Here is a 16,449-nt window from a genome sequence, read left to right as displayed (position 1 = left end):
GATTTATTTGTAAAAAGACAATTTTCTTGTAATACCAGGATCTTGAAAAATGCTTCCACAAACAATTCTTCAGTAAGCAAGGAAGTCCCACTGACACACTGGACACTAATTGAAATCATCACCCTGCATTCTCTTGACTTCTTTGATACAACAGTTATTTTAAGCAACACTCAAAAAAGTAAAATATTATAGGAGAATTAAATCCTCCACAGAGTTTACCTTAATGCCTATAGTAAGAGAGAACATTCTCCTACAAAGCATAGCTACTGTTTATTAAAAGCTTTTGTAATAATGAACATATGCATTTTTCATCTACATAAGCTCAATAAATGGTATGTCTGGTACACTTAATTTTTACCTTTTAAAATAAAAATAAATATTTCAAGTGATAAATCCTTACCTTTAGCTTTTTCAATTGTCCTTCTGTATCAATTTCCAACGTGGGAAACATTGACTTGTACTGTTGTGCCAGGTTTTTAAATCTGTAAAGAATTGAAATTGTATGTATGAGGAACATATTCATAGAATCACAGAACCTTTGGCAAGAACTCAGTTTATATTATGCACAGTATATACTGAAAGCTATAGGGAGAAAATGCTCAGGACTCTGACACCTCAACCAGTGCATTTCCCAGTGTTCAAAATTCCATTTTAAATTATGAGAAACTCTGTGAAGTACAAGAAACACACACACACATTCTTTCCAGTTTTCTTCTCCTTCTAGACAATTTATACACAAAATTCAGACACATATTTAAAAACATCTCCTTAAAAGCAAATCTGTCAGGCAAAATGTATCACTCTTTAACACAATATTTACAAAAGAAAATAGTTGTACCTTGAAGAAAATTCATCAAAGTCAGAGAGGAGGTCACAAATCCGAAGGCCTGTTCGTGCAGCTTTGGAAGAATATGTTGGTCCAATCCCCTTTTTTGTTGTGCCAATACTAAGTAAAAAGAAACACCCCCTCAAAATGTATAAATACATGCAAAAACACACTTTATGCCAAGTAATTTTGTCAAAGCGAAATCATATAATGGGCAGGATGTCTGAGACATAAAAAGATATTAAAGTTTTATAATAATAATATATGATATTAGCACCTTTCAGGCTTTGCATAAGTATTGCTAATATTTGTGGTATTCAGTAAAGCATGAGGCCTTGAGTCTGGCTGACAGTTTGTTCACTAATGTAAGTAGGAACAGAACAGAAGCACAGAATTCTTAACATCAACAAGGCTCTTCAGAGATACACAGCATTTCTGTTTTCCAAAATTACACCGATTTTCCAAATTTGTGTAGATATTAATGAAATGAGGGTGTTGGAAATATTTACTTTTTGCCTTCTTGTGCTTGACGTTGTACTTCCTGGAGCCCATCTACTGCCTGGTGAAAGTCAAACACTGCAGTGGAAAATCAAATGGATATAGTGAGAGAACAAAGGAGAAAAATATTCTTGAAATCACAGACATCCATAATTTCAAGACAAAGTGCCTCTGCTGTCATTGACAGTGCACAGGCCTCCTCAAGTGAAAACATAGGGAGAATTCCTTAAACATTGTGAAAACATGTAAAAAATCACTTGTCAGTGGACACAGATTCCATTATCATGCTTCAGATTACACAACATAATAAGAAGCTGTGTTAGATCAAATACACAGCTGCTCTGTGGAATAATAATTTAATTTAGCCTCATGAGCTAAGCAATCACTTGTGAGGGTTTTTTCCCCTTCACTCTTCACTTACCTATATGTGCTCTATCTGATATAATCAGTCTTTTCTCCCAATCTTTCAAACCTGTCAAAAGATGAAGAAAGGTAGGATTTCAGTTGTGCTGATTGGTTGAGCTTTGACATTGGCTTTTACTTTTTCTGACTTTTTGCTAGTTTATATGGCTTCTTGTTAAGATAACTGTAGACAAAATGGATAAACCACAAGACAATATCAAATAGCAGCAATGTTTCTGTTGAGAAACTTTTCTCATTTTTGACTTATCAGCTTTCTCATTTTGGTATGGACAAAGATACTTCTTAAATGCCAGAATGATGTGGCTTACACAAAATTCTTTAAATATATATTCTTGTTTAACTTGCTACACAACGCATCATTTAAATTCCATCTGTGTCTCAGAAAATAGAGAATTTCTATACAGAAACATAAAAAAGTCTAAGAAGTAGAGGATCTTGGAAGGTCATAGGGTCTAAAGCCTTGCTCAAATCAGAACCAACTGAGTTTATATTTGGGCACAGAAATTTTGGGTTAAATCATCCCTATTTGAGGTCAAGGGAAGCTTAACACACACTTTAGCATTGATTTTCTTTCCAATGTGGCATTAAATGCCATAAAACTCCAAGAAACCCATGAAAAGATTGCTTTTGAAAATATGTCTAAAGACTACCACATATTTCAACATTTTAAATACTGTTTCCTCCTTTAAAATCCAGAATGTTATTACTGCACTGAATACTTATGGTCAGAAACAACAGCTTACAAAACCCCTCAATCTGGCTGCCAATATAAAGGTAGGTTAAAAATTACTTGATACAAACCTTTCTTTTCATTCTTTTCAGCTTCTTCAAACAGGCCTGGTAAATGTATAACCACTCCGTTACCTTTGGGAACATAAATGATTTATTTTAAAGCAAGGAATAAAACACTTATTTTTAGGATGTAAGGCCTGTAAGGCCTTTTCGGATGGAAGGCCTCTACTTGCTGTCTAAAATTTTATTTAAGAAATAAAACTAGAGTTCACACAAAGTGATCTTGAGGACTTTTTGGATAAATCCTGATTTGGGATAAGCAGCTGCTGGGCTGCTAAGCTCAGGAAAAGCAGAGCTGGTTTGTTCCAGGCAGGAACGCCAGGCTGCGGCACAGCCAGCTGAGGTAAGCGGATTCTTGTCTTTGTTCACGGTGGACTTTGCCCTGCAGCTCCAGCCGCAATTGTTCACAGGGAAAAGCTCAAAGAACTCCCTGGCCTTACCACACTGACAAGCCTGTGTGAAAATATTTATATCTTCTTCAATATTCAGGTTTCTGTTTTAAACTCAGCTCAAACTAGTGCTGTGATGCATTAGCAATGCTTTCACCCGGCTTTTGAGCTACAAAATAGAACCCACGAGCAATAAAGAGCAGCACTGGCGAGACATGGAGGATTAGTGATGCAGTGGGCTGGAAACAGCTGCTGCCTCCTTCTTGGGAATGTCAGAAATATATGCAAGAGCCTGTCTCAGCCTAAATTTAGCATAACTCAAGTTATAGTCGTTACTAATTGACAAGGGAGTAAATAGGAAAGCAAGACAACACACCATATTTAGCTGAGAGAAAAAAATGTTTAATGGATTCTAGTTATCCATTTGGAAATCATTAAATGGAACAAAACTGAAACTCTATAACTCACTAGAACTTACACTCATTTCTTGAACAGTCTGTACATGATTTCTCTCAGAAATAATCAAAACTTTGGACAAGAGGCTTAAATTTGCCTACCATTTAAATATGAGTTTAATGTCCAGTGAATGCTGCAAATCTTTTTATGATGCCATCTGCACCAAGTATCTTTATAGCAAAATACAACATCACCCTAAACAGCTGGTGATGTGAACAAAAAGGGGACTGGATAATGACCTCCTAAGTAGAGCCCTGCATTTTGGCACCTATTTCTGGAAGTCAGTAAACAGCTGTGAGAGATAATTTTTATTATGTATTTAGCAAAGTCCTGGCATTTGTGTGCTCAAAGAATAGCACATATATTTCTGAAAGTATAAAAAGAGAGTGCAAGTAGATGGTGGGGTCCAAATTTTACCATAAAGTATAAGAAGGAACATGATAAGATGTTCTTGCTTTCAGTTTTCTAACAGTGGAAACTAAACTGACACTGAATGTAGAGTAACTCTTCATGTTAAAGCAGCAGTGAAATAAAAGTCAAACAGCTGAAGCTAAAGCAAATCTGACTGAGAGTCATGTTTTTCTTTCCTTGTTACTGCACAGTACAGTTCCAGCTATCCACTACACAATGTCATTTTTTATAGTAATTTCCAAAATGTCTTACCAATAAAAGAAATTGCCTTTGGATTAATGATGCCACTAGGAAATAGGTGAAAATCATATTCTTTCCCATCAACAACGACAGTATGGCCTGCATTATTCCCACCCTGCAAGAGACAGAAACATGTGAAGAATAATGGTCTAACCTCTAAGCAGATGATTTGGCAAGAGCATCTATTTTTATTTATACATTTCTTTGGTCACTGCTTCCTCCACCTTACAGTTTTTTAACATATTTTAGCATTGTAAAAATGAGGACAGTGAGGGAGTTAAAGGAGTCCAGCAGGACAGCAGAATTGTGAAGCAGAAGGATACCATGAAATCAAGGCAGGGCTGGGGCAGAGCAGGAGTTAATACAGGAGTGGTGGCATAAGTTAGACAAGAACTGAAGCTTTCTGGGAAAAGAAACTGGAATTAACTACCATCCTTGGAGTCCCCCTGACATGCCTACACAAGCCCATCCTTTTTAGGCATCTTCTGTGCATGGACATTTCCTTGAGTTTGAGCCCAGTATTTCCCTTTGAATTGAAGCTCTTCCCACCTGCCCAACCACAAACAGCTACTGCTTCTCCTGGTGTTCAAGACAAAGGCTCTTTGTCAGGCTGGAACCATGTGCAGACTCAATGACCTTGTCAGTCACAGAATATCCTGAGTTTGAAGGGACCCACAGGAGTCCAACTCCTGGCCCCACACAGGACCACCCCAGGAAATGGTCAAGAGATGATCTTCCCAGTTACCACCACCATCACTTTATGGAGTCTGCTACAACTCATGACTTACATGACTACTTTCCAGAACCAAGAATAGGAGCTGGTATTTTCCTTACTAAACTGCTTTTCCACAAACTCTTTTAAAAGAGAATCATGTGGCAACACAGAAATTTGGACAGAGGTGAGCAAATCAAGGTCATGAGTTGATTTGACCTGAAATATTAACAGTTTTCTCAGCAGGTTGTTTTTTCCTGCTGTGTCTTAATGTAAGTTTGTCTCCTACTGATAAGGTTGAAACTTGACTACCCACGTGCTGTGGTGCTACAGGCCTTCAGTTTTCCCAAATGATTACAAATTTTTGTGTTTGATATGAGAATGGAATGATTTAAACTGTCTAGAAAGAGGGCATCTACTGGAAGGGGAACTGAGACTGCCACTGATAATTTGCAGAAAATAAAGTGTTGGCTGAATGAGTAGAGTTACATGAAAATGCTGAGAAAGAACAGTCATTTATGAAAATGAATATTAGAACACACTGAGTTTTAATTCATTCTTCATTTACTCATTTGCCTTTTTGTATGTAAAACACAGGAAAATGGCAACTGAAAATCCTTTCAAAATGTGGATAAATGCTGAAACACAACATTAAGAAAATAAGAACTATGGTTTACAAAAAGAGATTTTTTTTAAGCAGTGTGATGAAGAACCTTAGGAAATATGTCTACAAACATGATAAAAAGAATTTTTATGCTCTGGAACATTTGAGTTCAACAATTAATTTTGAACAGATAAGCTGCTAAGGGAGAGCTGAGGAGTTAGAACAGAAAAAATAGTACACACAGATTTCATTTGACTTAAAAACTGATGGAGAGCTCATCCTTGGGATGGGAAGGATTCTGAAATGTCTTGCTAATGCAGAGTTATAACTTGTCCAGAGAATCCTGGCTATTTTTCTCGTCCCTCAGATATAATAAACCAGTTGTAGGAATCTGGATCTAGTTAGAAGCACTCAATTATCTAGAAGGTTAATTAATCAGGCAGGAGAGTACTTTACATGATATTTAAGAGGTCTGACTCTGGTGGATTGCATTGGTTGAAACACTGGTTTATTTTATTATCAGGCTGAGAAAAAGGCTAGTAACTTCTTCTGGGACTCCCAGCTTTCCAGCTCATCTATAGACAATGGCAAGATGGAAACTTTGAAAAAATTAACTCCATCATTTAACACCAATTTAACCTCTGCTACAAGTAACAATTTCCTCCTTTCCTCAGAAAATGGGGAACCAGGCTGCTTCAAAAGTATTTGTTGTCACAATGCTACAGTTACACTCTGCTTTTCCTAATCAACATGAACATCAACAAATGAAGTCAGGTTTGAGGACTCACAATCTGAGATAACAGCATTCCTAAGTTATAGTCAAAGGTATTTTCTTGTATCCTAAAATTTCAGAAGGTGGGATATACTAGTATGAGAATGCTTATGAAAGACAGTTTATGTTTTGGAAAATTTCCTGAACAACTGACACCCAGACAAATGCTCTTTCTTTAGCAAATGCTTAAAAAGGGATGCTAATCAAGCAGCTTGTGAGAGTTGGCATACATAAAAAAATGCTGAAGCACAGAAACACCATCAGATATTGTACATCCTCGAATGGACAAAATCTCTGATACAGTTTCAGTCCCTCTGGATAGATAACACACATCAAAAATTCAGTGACAGACCACCTAAAGCAGCATTTCTCCAATTAAAAACTAGTATTGACATCTCTGGAACTGCATTTTGCACTGCTCCTGTTGGTCTGCGTTTGCTAAACAAGTGTTTTCCAGGTATATTTTTACAGCTTAACTAATTATACTTTTATAAATAAAATTGAAGTGGTGGCAGAGCATTGAATTATCCAAGAGACTTGACCACAGACTTGCAAAACTTTACACTTGTCTGACGAGATATTTTCTGTTTATTATCTGGTCATCTCAGTAATTTCTCATGTTCACTCACATAGATATTCCAACAGCATATTGGCAGCCTAGCAGCTGAATATTAAAGACATCCACTCCTTTTCTAATTTTACTCCAGTTCTGAGAGTCAATATATGGCTTGTATGAGCCATTTCTTCTCCTAACATAATATAAGCGAACCTAAAAATCTTATATGGGGTTTCTTTGAAGACTACACATTTGAAGGTGCAGAGGACTGCCTGATACACTGCAGCTGTGTGAGCTCCCGTCTTTTCCCCACGTGGTATTTCATTAAAGTGCTGTGAACACTAACACACCAAGTGACAGTGTTCTCTGGACCCTCAGGATGCTTCCTTCCCCTTGGACCAAAAAACTTTTGGAGCCTCTGCTTGGCCCTTGTTTCAAACACAAGGACATCATAAACTTCCATTTAATATCCAGACTCTGCCATGCAGCACTAAGCCCACCTGAAATTTCTCTTCAACCATTTGCAGGTCCCTAGAGATGGTATTTTCTGCGGTTCTTAAAAAATGTCTCTAACAAAGGGAATGTTTAGGCAACAACTTCTGATAGACTATTCATCAGTGTCATTTTGGCATGATCTGTATTGTGAAATGATGGTATGGCTAGAAATAAGTTGCTGTGTAGTCTGGGCATCCCCATTAAACCAAACTGTAGGAAATGCTGTTCCCAGGAAGGCACCATGACAGCAGCTGTTCCAGTGGCATCCACATACACTCCTCACACACTTCCTCTGCTCCAGGGTGGGTCCCTTCCACAGGTGCAGTGGGGTCTGGGGTTTATTTAAATAATTAAAAAAATTATAACATTGTACTCAGATAAAAATTGATTTTTTTTCTGTAAGATTTTAATCTATATTTTCTGAAATTTTATAATCCAAGTGTAAAATTACATATTGTCCCAGTACTAGAAGGAAATAGAGGAACTAAACTACCCCATGCGACATTGTAGAGTCTTTTTTCAGTATAGTACTTTGTTTAAAAAAAAAATCAATTTCCAAGCTTTTATGTACTGATCTACTTGTGGTATTGGATTGATGTACTGATGTACATTGATTACAGTTCCAGAGTGCTTGAACACCAGAACTGTATCAATACACTAAACTGAGAAGCTATATTTTACCAGTGGTAACAATTGTAGCTGCCATAAACAACACCAGGGAACTGATAATTATTATGAACAGGTTGCCAGAGGACAGTCATTATCTCCATAGTGGAACTTAAAAAGCCACGAGGAAACAAACCCACCTCCCAAACTGCTTAAAGGCTGCTGCTTTGGCTTGTATTGTTTTTAAAATCTCTTTATTTTCTGCAGCCAAAACATCCCAAGACAGAGAATTTCTTTTCAGAGCAGCAGTGAGGCTGTTCAGTACCTGCAGCAGGAACTTCATTCTCCCAGTTAGCCTAATGATACACGTTTGAACAGGAAGGAAATATGTCCTGATGCTCACAGATGCTTCTGTCTGCCCTTGCCAGGCAGGTAGTGTGGAGGAATGTTACCAGATGCTCTCCTGGTTGGCACATCCCTCATTTGCTCAGTGCTCCTCACAATGTCAGAACACAATTTCATTAGGTAGATTAATATGAAAAATCATCAGATCGCATAAAAACCTTAGAACCAGATGATTGTTTCAAGCTATAACTAGAGTGTGAACAAGAAACAGGTTTATTTTTGATGGGTCCCACAGTGATGAGGTCTCACCCTCTTCCAGTTAACAATGGGGAAATAACAAACTGGTTACTGAAGATCAGCAGCCAACACCACCGTGGTGTGACACACCAGCAGCACACAGAGCTCCTTAGCCACTGCTACATGCAGTGAATGCATGAAATGTCACAACTAGGTTTTAAATACAAAATTAGAAAGAAAAACGTGGTTCAAGGAGATATCTGTGCTAGGAAGCACATGGGGCTATCTGAACACAGTTTCAGTACTGGCTGACATGCCTGAGGCAAACCTCGCGTGTATAAATGGGAATATCAAGTAGGAGTAGAAAGATTGTATTACCTCTCCTTTTGGCAGTCGTGCAACTGCCACTAGAATACTGTGTCCTTGGTACAGGGACAAGATTACAAGATGATCCCCTCTGGCATTATTATATGAATTTATAATCTATGAATTGAAATACCAGCCACAAACCAGCAGTTTGGGAAGCTTTCATCTGAAAACAAATGCTGTGACTCCTGCTCTCTTCATCATAAGTGTCCCAGTAATACAAATTCCAACCATCAATGGAGCAAAACATTTTCTGAAATTCAACTGTATCTGCAGGCCAGATACCTCTCTCATCATACTATCAAGCAGGCTACAAAATACTTCTGTATTGTTACCAGAATTGAGTAATTTTGTTCAGTTTATTATAGCATTTTTAATGTGAATAAACAAGAAGGAGCATTCTTACATAACTGTTTATTCTCTTTACAATTTAATTAACAATGGCTATTCCTAACTTACATCAGCAACTGCCTGGAACTAATTTGAATAAATGTAGCTAATAACTGCTACCAGCACGACTGGCTCTGACAAGAATTTTATAATAATATAGATGCATTGACTTTCATGGGATTTCTTGTTATTTACAGCATTGCAAATGAGGTTTGAGCATCATTGGTATTAAAAACATCCAGTCAGACAAGTGCCATATATTAACTGCTTTGTACATGTAGACCCTTCAACAGGATGTCACTGAATCACCTGTGTGTGAACACTTCTGTCAATGACTGCAAGCGCTGCACATTCCAGCTGGAAGGTTGCTGCCAGAGGTGCTTGTTAGTTTCCCTTACTAGACTGGAAAAACTGGAAGGTTTTTTTGCTATTTTTTTCCAGTTTAACTATTGCCAAGTAACATCCAACGCAGATTTCAAGAGGTAAACCATAACTTTGTTTTTTATTTTTTAACTCAACCTTTTGAGGAGAGGTGGGTTGGGAATATTCAGAAGTATCCTGTTTAACTATTGCCAAGTAACATCCAACTCAGATTTCAAGAGGTAACCCATAACTTTGTTTTTATTTTTTAACTCAACCTATTGAGGAGAGGTGGGTTTGGAATATTCAGAAGTACCCATAAGACCACAAGAACTGAGGGAATGGTGATTTTTAAAGCTGTGGTGGTGACAAACAACTGGTCTGAGTTGCAAGTTTATCTCCAGACCCCAACCACCCTCAGCCAAATCTTTGTTTGGCTCTTTTTTCCCAAGACTATGTTGCAGTAATGACTTAAAGTACAAACAACTCTGCACAGAACTGCTCTGACTCCTGCCCTGTTCAAGTGTCCCCCTTTGCTGTTTCAAAGAAGGAGCAAAATCCATAGCATCCCACTGTCCCACCTAAAATAGTGATCTTTTCAAAAACTCCCAAATTCCCATGGGAGGAGACCACCTAAAACCTCATGAGATAATTAGTATTAGTATAAACACAAACATTCTTGAGAAGAACTGAGCAAGATTGTTGACCCTTTAAAGGAACTTAAAATTATTTGTAGCACAAATAAAAACCCTTAAGCTTATATCATATACTGTACCAATAATGTAGTATTATTTCTTTACTACAAAAAATGACACTAACTTACACAGGTACCTTGGTCTTCCTAAGCATCTGAAAAATGCAACTGGAAAAGCCAAGTCTAATTCTACTCAGGTTTCAAACATCAAACAGTGTAGGCAAACTAGACACTCACACACTGATTATTTTCTCTCAAACTGAATTGTTTTGTCAAGTCACATCAAAACAACATACCACAACAGACCACTATATAACAAAATACATATTTACTTCAGCAACAGATGCAAAGAATATAAATTCAATGTGTATTGGCAGAAAATGCTACAGTGGAAAAAATATTCTTATGCTAGCAGAATACTAAAATAAAGAAACCCAAACATGAAAAAAAACCTAGATAAGTCTGCTCGTCTTTAATTCTCTCTGCTGAAGAAGCATAGTCACGTCCCTGTGGGAAGTAATATGATCCAAAGATATGAACATAACTTTTCTTATATCTGTAAACAAGTTAAGAACAGGAATGAAATAGAACAGATGTAATTTCAGTTTAATTTTCAGTTGTTTTCTTTTGATGCTTGTAGAGGATAATAAATTCATCAGGCTTTATAAAGGGGATTGAAAATTAAGCTTGCTTTCTTATGGAGATTTGGAAACTTTAAACCTGACCTTCTCATACAGTATTTATAATCCTAGTGGTCCTGAGATGATCTTGCTGATGCCCAAAGGAAAGGCTAGTTTAAAATAGCAGTGTCACTGTGTTGTTCTAAAGCTTAAAATGATATAGTGTGGTATGTAAGTATGTATAAAAATAATGAAAAATAAAATTGGATAAAATACCTCAGAAGCGACAGATTGCTACAAAAAAAAATTCGAGTTTGGAAGGGTGGACTACTTCATTGTAGCTAAAGAAACAACTCACACTTAAATCCTCTCCTGTGTTGAATAGTGAAATAAACCCTGCTTGTGTTTTTGCAGGGAATCTTGCAAAAAATGACTTAGAAACCTGTATGAGTTTACATGCAAGTGGGATTATCAACCTTCCCAAACATTTGAGAAATCAAAACCAACAGTCCTGCAGTCACTGTACACTCATGACTTCAAGGTCATCAATCTCTTCACTGAAGATCATCAAGCACTAAATCATTAGGAGATTAAAGCCTTTCCATGCTATTTTATCCTATAGGGAAAAATTACTCTAAAAAACACAGTTAAATCTCATTGCAAGGAGAGCAACACATGACACACACAGAGAAAAACAGCAGCAAACAAGCTCCTGTAACTCCACATAATCATCACATAAAACTGCCCCAATTTAATCCCTGTTGCAAACAGTTCCAGTAGCCCATGATCAATAGGGACAAGTCACAACAACGTGTGGCTGCTTCCCCTGCCCTGTCAGCAGCAACAGGGGAACAAAGGAAACCTCCCCATCTCGCACCTAAAGCACCCAGAGAAACTACTGGGCTGCCATTTCTGCCACGCTTGGCTTTTATTATTCAATTGCTTGCCCACAGTATTTTCCTTTGCATTCCTCAAAGCACTGTTACTAAACCAGACCAAATTTACATTGTATTCATTAAAACACTAACACAAGGAAATGGGGAAACCTACAATAATATACAACAGTTACTTGTATGGAAGCATTGGGCACATCCCTTCACTCTTAAATTGTTTCCTAACGTAGCAATGCTTCCTCAAACCCAACACATTGCCAGGCTTTTCTTACTGGTAAAATCTTCTCAAACTTATTTGTTAATATCCACTACATAGAGAAAATAAGCCACTCCACACTCTTGGTTTATGACCTGGTTAAACTTCTCACTCCAAGTAACTCTGAACTACTCAACCACAAAAGACCTTAACAGCCATTTTTTCTGATACCCTTTTCAATCTCCTCAGCTTTTCTTCACTATTAACATCAACTGTAATTTTTGTCCATATGCCTCAAAAGATCAGATGATCTCTGAAAATAAGGCAATTCTTAACCTGAAATCACAGACTTGATAGAGGAAGTATTTTAAAAAGTGACTGCATATTTTGTGCAAAACAGAAACTTTAATATGAGAAGCTTAGGAAATCTAATGACAGCTCTTAATGCAATCGCATTCGTACTATTTGGTGTTGCTCCTTACAAGTCACTTCTTAAGTGAATGCAGATAACATCAGACAGATTGTTTCCAGATTTCCAGAAGGCAGAATTATCACAGGGCTGACACATCCAGCATTGTCATGGGCACACTGGAACAGCAGCACTGAATGACACCTCAAAAGATTTCTTAAAAACTGCCTTGGCCTAGTTGCTGCTGCTGAATCACTGCCACTGGTGATGGTGTGAAGGAAAAAAGGCATGCACTTGTGCTGCAGCTGGTTTACACATCTATTCAGTAACTATGATGTGACCTGTGACAGGTAGAGGTGATTATCAAAGGGCCTCTACACACTCAGGAGCAACAGCATTCCTGTCTTTCACCTTAGGCTTTTGGAAAATTTTTCCTTTCGTTTGAATTTATCAAGTTTATGGGGTATTTTTAGTGAAAAGTTATTATTGCAGTGTACCTTACATAGTCTCACCTTAAGGAAACAGCTAGAACTGCATGACAAGCAGCTGGCCTCAGTTAACTGAGAACTTATGATGTGTGACTTTTTAGGAACAGCTCTAGTCCAAGCAGGCCCTCTGGAAGCGCACCACCTTGGCCCTTGGCACTTGTGACAGGTGACTCTTTGATCATACTCCAAAACTGATCTGAGAGATCAGCTAATTAAAACCCTGGTAGCTAATACCAGCCACCAGCTCTAGCTTTGAAGGTAGACACCAAACAAGCGATGAGGTGATGTGAGAAAGGTACATCTGGAATGAGAGCTACCACAGATAAAGTCACAATCTGAAATCAGGGTTTGATCAACACCAAAGTTCTCTTCCCATGTTAGATGTACCCAAATTACTTCATCTGATACTCTGACAATATGCTAAGAGGCTACATAGAAAGTGAACTCCCATCTTTATGTCAGGATATTCTCTTAGTTAAAAGCTTTAAACAAATACACAAACCCTCTTTTTTAAAGAAACATCAAAATGAAATATTTACTCTGAAATCTTTGTTTTTACTCTTTCCTAAAAATATATCAGGGATTAAAAGTATTGCATGGCATCATGTGACAGCTCCATGCTCCAGGAGGCCACAATAAGAAAGAAATATTAGCCTCTTATGTTTTTCTTCTGAAATTCTTTGCTTGCTGAAAGAGCAGTTTACAGGAAAAATGTTCTTGATGTTCTCCATTAAATCTACTCAGTTCCTTAACAGCCTGCTGTTATTAGTTTGTTTAGAAATACCTTTTCTGCTTCTTTATATGGCTTTGTGTGCCTGTGTATCTGGTATTTTGATGGAAGCAGCCTGTGAAAAGTTTTGTACAGCATCATCCATAACAGCATTCAGAGATCTTTTACCCTTTCTGAAACAACCTCTTTCACAAAGAATGCTACAATAAAGGTGAAATGAAATCAATTACTTCTGGCAAACTAATATTTCATATTTAAATTCTGTCACATATTTCAGTATCACTGAATGGTGAACTCATTATTTTGAACTCAGACTGTATAATCTAAGCCCTGGTCAACAAATTAAGTCATCAATTAATGTGAAATTCTGAATGCTCAGGAAAATTGCAGAGGCTGGGGTTTTAATGCAGAATTTTCTTTTAATATACTTTAAAGCTTCCCTTGTGCCTGTGATGGACTTGTACTGCCATTCACCTGCTTGCCTTTTATTCTAGTATCCTAGGAAATAGAATTTCATTTCCTCTGCTGCAACCTCTGCAGAAGTCACAGATTATTTTTATGCACCCAACACACTAAAATACTTGAGAAACATTTAATGAAAGTTATTTCCTTTCATGGAAACATTAGGGAATTACTGTTTGTTAAAACCCCTTTCAAACTCAAATCTGGTCCTGAATTTAAATGCCTACACAGAGAGGAGGGCAGCCTCACCTTTTTAAAAGTTAGCTTGAAGAGTATCCTATTGGGATGAAGAATTGCTCTAGCTGGGACATGATTTCAGAAGACCTGAAAATGCATTTTTCAGATCTTAATTTTTAAGCTTTTTCTACTTCTTTTTCACTGAGGACTAAAACAAGCTGTTCAACATCATTTCCATCAATGTCTCAGAAAATGGAGTGGACAAGACATCAGGTAATAAATAATGTTGCCAATCACCATATTCTAACAAAAGAGTCTGGTGCAAATTTTTCTGAAATTTTCTCTAAAATCTCTAATAAGTCAGTCATTCAGTATTGTTTAAGAAATTGCTTCTAATACACAAGTTCTAAGGCACTGAAAGTTTTTCTTAGTTTCCAGGAGCAATGTGAAGCAACAAGGTTCTGGTCCAAACACTGGGCTTTTTCATGGCACTACACAGCATTAATGAAGTGCTCCTCAAACTGATTACATCTCTAAGTTAATGACCTGCCATTATCACACTGAGAGAACTCATCAGTACTGTTCACATCCTTAAATATGTGCATATCTTTACTAAACCTTCACAGACTTCTAACAGAGGCAGAAATCATACACCATTATCTACTTGCATGATTGGCTTTGAAAATAGGAAACATTAAATTATTAAAATGGCACAATTAAAATTACCAAATGCACAAAACATCCATTGAAGTATTAAAAAAATACAGCCCTCTTTAAAGTTACATAATATTTGCCACTCAAAAATAAATCATGACTCATATTTTCTTTTTCAAATGCTTTATAGTTGGCCCTAATCCTGAAGACATCTTGTAACCAGTGTATCAGGAATGCTATTATAGTCTCACACACACTGTGTTGGGGATGACTCTTTTGGAAAGAGCCCAGTGCTTTTGTAGCTCCACCTGCCTTCCATCCATGCTGGTCTCCTCAGGCTGCAGGAAGACAATCCAACATGCCCAGCAGCACATTAAACCATCTAAGCCATCACTCACTGACCCTTGTGGCATGCTCTCACACACACTCCTGTATCCTTCACAGGGCATCCTGAGGCTGCACCTGGGGGGCACACTGCCAAAGTAGCTGCTGGATGGACAGCAGATCTGTCCTGAAAGCAGCTTCAGGGCACCCCACAAAACTGAGCCTGAAAAAGAATCAACATGACTCCTTGCAGTAGCAACAGTAATACCACGAGAACTCACTGTTTGAGCATTTATGAAATGCTCCTTCTGAGCTAAAAATTTTAAATTTTTTTTTCTCACCAAAGCAATCCCTAGACCTGAGTTTAAATTCCTAGTAACACATTACTGGGGGAGGCAAGGGGGAAATAAACACAAAAAAAAAAAAGGTATGATCCTGGTAATGCATATTCATTAGCTACCTTTTGCAAGGAAACTTCTCCCCAAGGTGATTCAAGATCTTGGGAGTTTAATGTCCCAAATGAAAATACTTCCTCCACCTTCTAAATATTTAACCTGCATGATAACATTTATTTACATAATATACTTAATTAGAAAAACGTCCTTGGATTTAGTACCTTGGATTCAAGGATGTCTGTAGCTTTTTAGTAGCTATCATGCATTTTAAAGCAGAATAAATTTCATGGCACATACCAGCTGAGCTGGACTAAACTGACTACTTTTTAATGTGCTTACATAGTTTAAAGGGACAACAGACAGAATATTCGCTGTATTGGTCTATTATGTTCATAACTAATGTTTGAAAACAGTTCTTTAGAAATTATTACCATTACTGATGCCCCATCCCTGGAGGTGTTCAAGGCCAGGTTGGATAAGGCTTTTAAACAACCTGGTCTAGTGGAGGATGTCCCAGCCCATGGCAGGGGGATTGAAACTGGATGATCTTCCAGGTTCCTCCAACCCATTCTACAATTCTATTTGGAATCACCTACATGTCTAATTTCGTTTATATTATGCAAATGCATTGTTTTTGGAATCCTTACAATCTATTCAACTCAAAAATACCTATAAACAAAGTCATGCAAGATGTTTCCTGTTTTCATGCAACTCTAAATCCTTATTTTTACATGAAGTGTTTTTTCCCCCTATTTTACTCATGCTCAATTTTATATTTATTTTTTTAAAATAAACTTCCAGGCGCTTTGCAGAGAACACAGCCCGCCCATCCAAAACATGCCCTGCAGTAAAACTTTGGCAGACTCCTGAGGTTAATTACGGCTGGCCTTCAGGCCGGCTCAGAGCGCTTTTCCCCGGAGCAGCAGCAC

General features: G+C 37.5%; 1 protein-coding gene across 1 annotated transcript in view; it reads right to left on the bottom strand.

Moving 5' to 3' along the window:
• LOC102038614 (adenylosuccinate synthetase isozyme 1-like) overlaps positions 1–16,449 on the bottom strand; it is a 53,951-nt gene that overhangs the window by 11,399 nt on the left and 26,103 nt on the right. Inside the window, exons 12-17 of the mRNA XM_031066191.1 lie at positions 4,048–4,237; positions 2,549–2,611; positions 1,746–1,796; positions 1,336–1,402; positions 839–946; positions 401–482 (exon numbers count right to left, since the gene is read on the bottom strand). Coding sequence (XP_030922051.1) covers positions 401–482; positions 839–946; positions 1,336–1,402; positions 1,746–1,796; positions 2,549–2,611; positions 4,048–4,237 — 561 coding nt within the window. The remainder of the gene's footprint in view (positions 1–400; positions 483–838; positions 947–1,335; positions 1,403–1,745; positions 1,797–2,548; positions 2,612–4,047; positions 4,238–16,449) is intronic.

Source organism: Geospiza fortis, unplaced genomic scaffold (genome assembly GCF_000277835.1).
Source record: "Geospiza fortis unplaced genomic scaffold, GeoFor_1.0 scaffold23, whole genome shotgun sequence".
NCBI lineage: Eukaryota > Metazoa > Chordata > Aves > Passeriformes > Thraupidae > Geospiza > Geospiza fortis.
The sequence above is the reverse complement of the archived record's forward strand: the minus strand, read 5'-3'. Positions and strand labels throughout refer to the sequence as shown.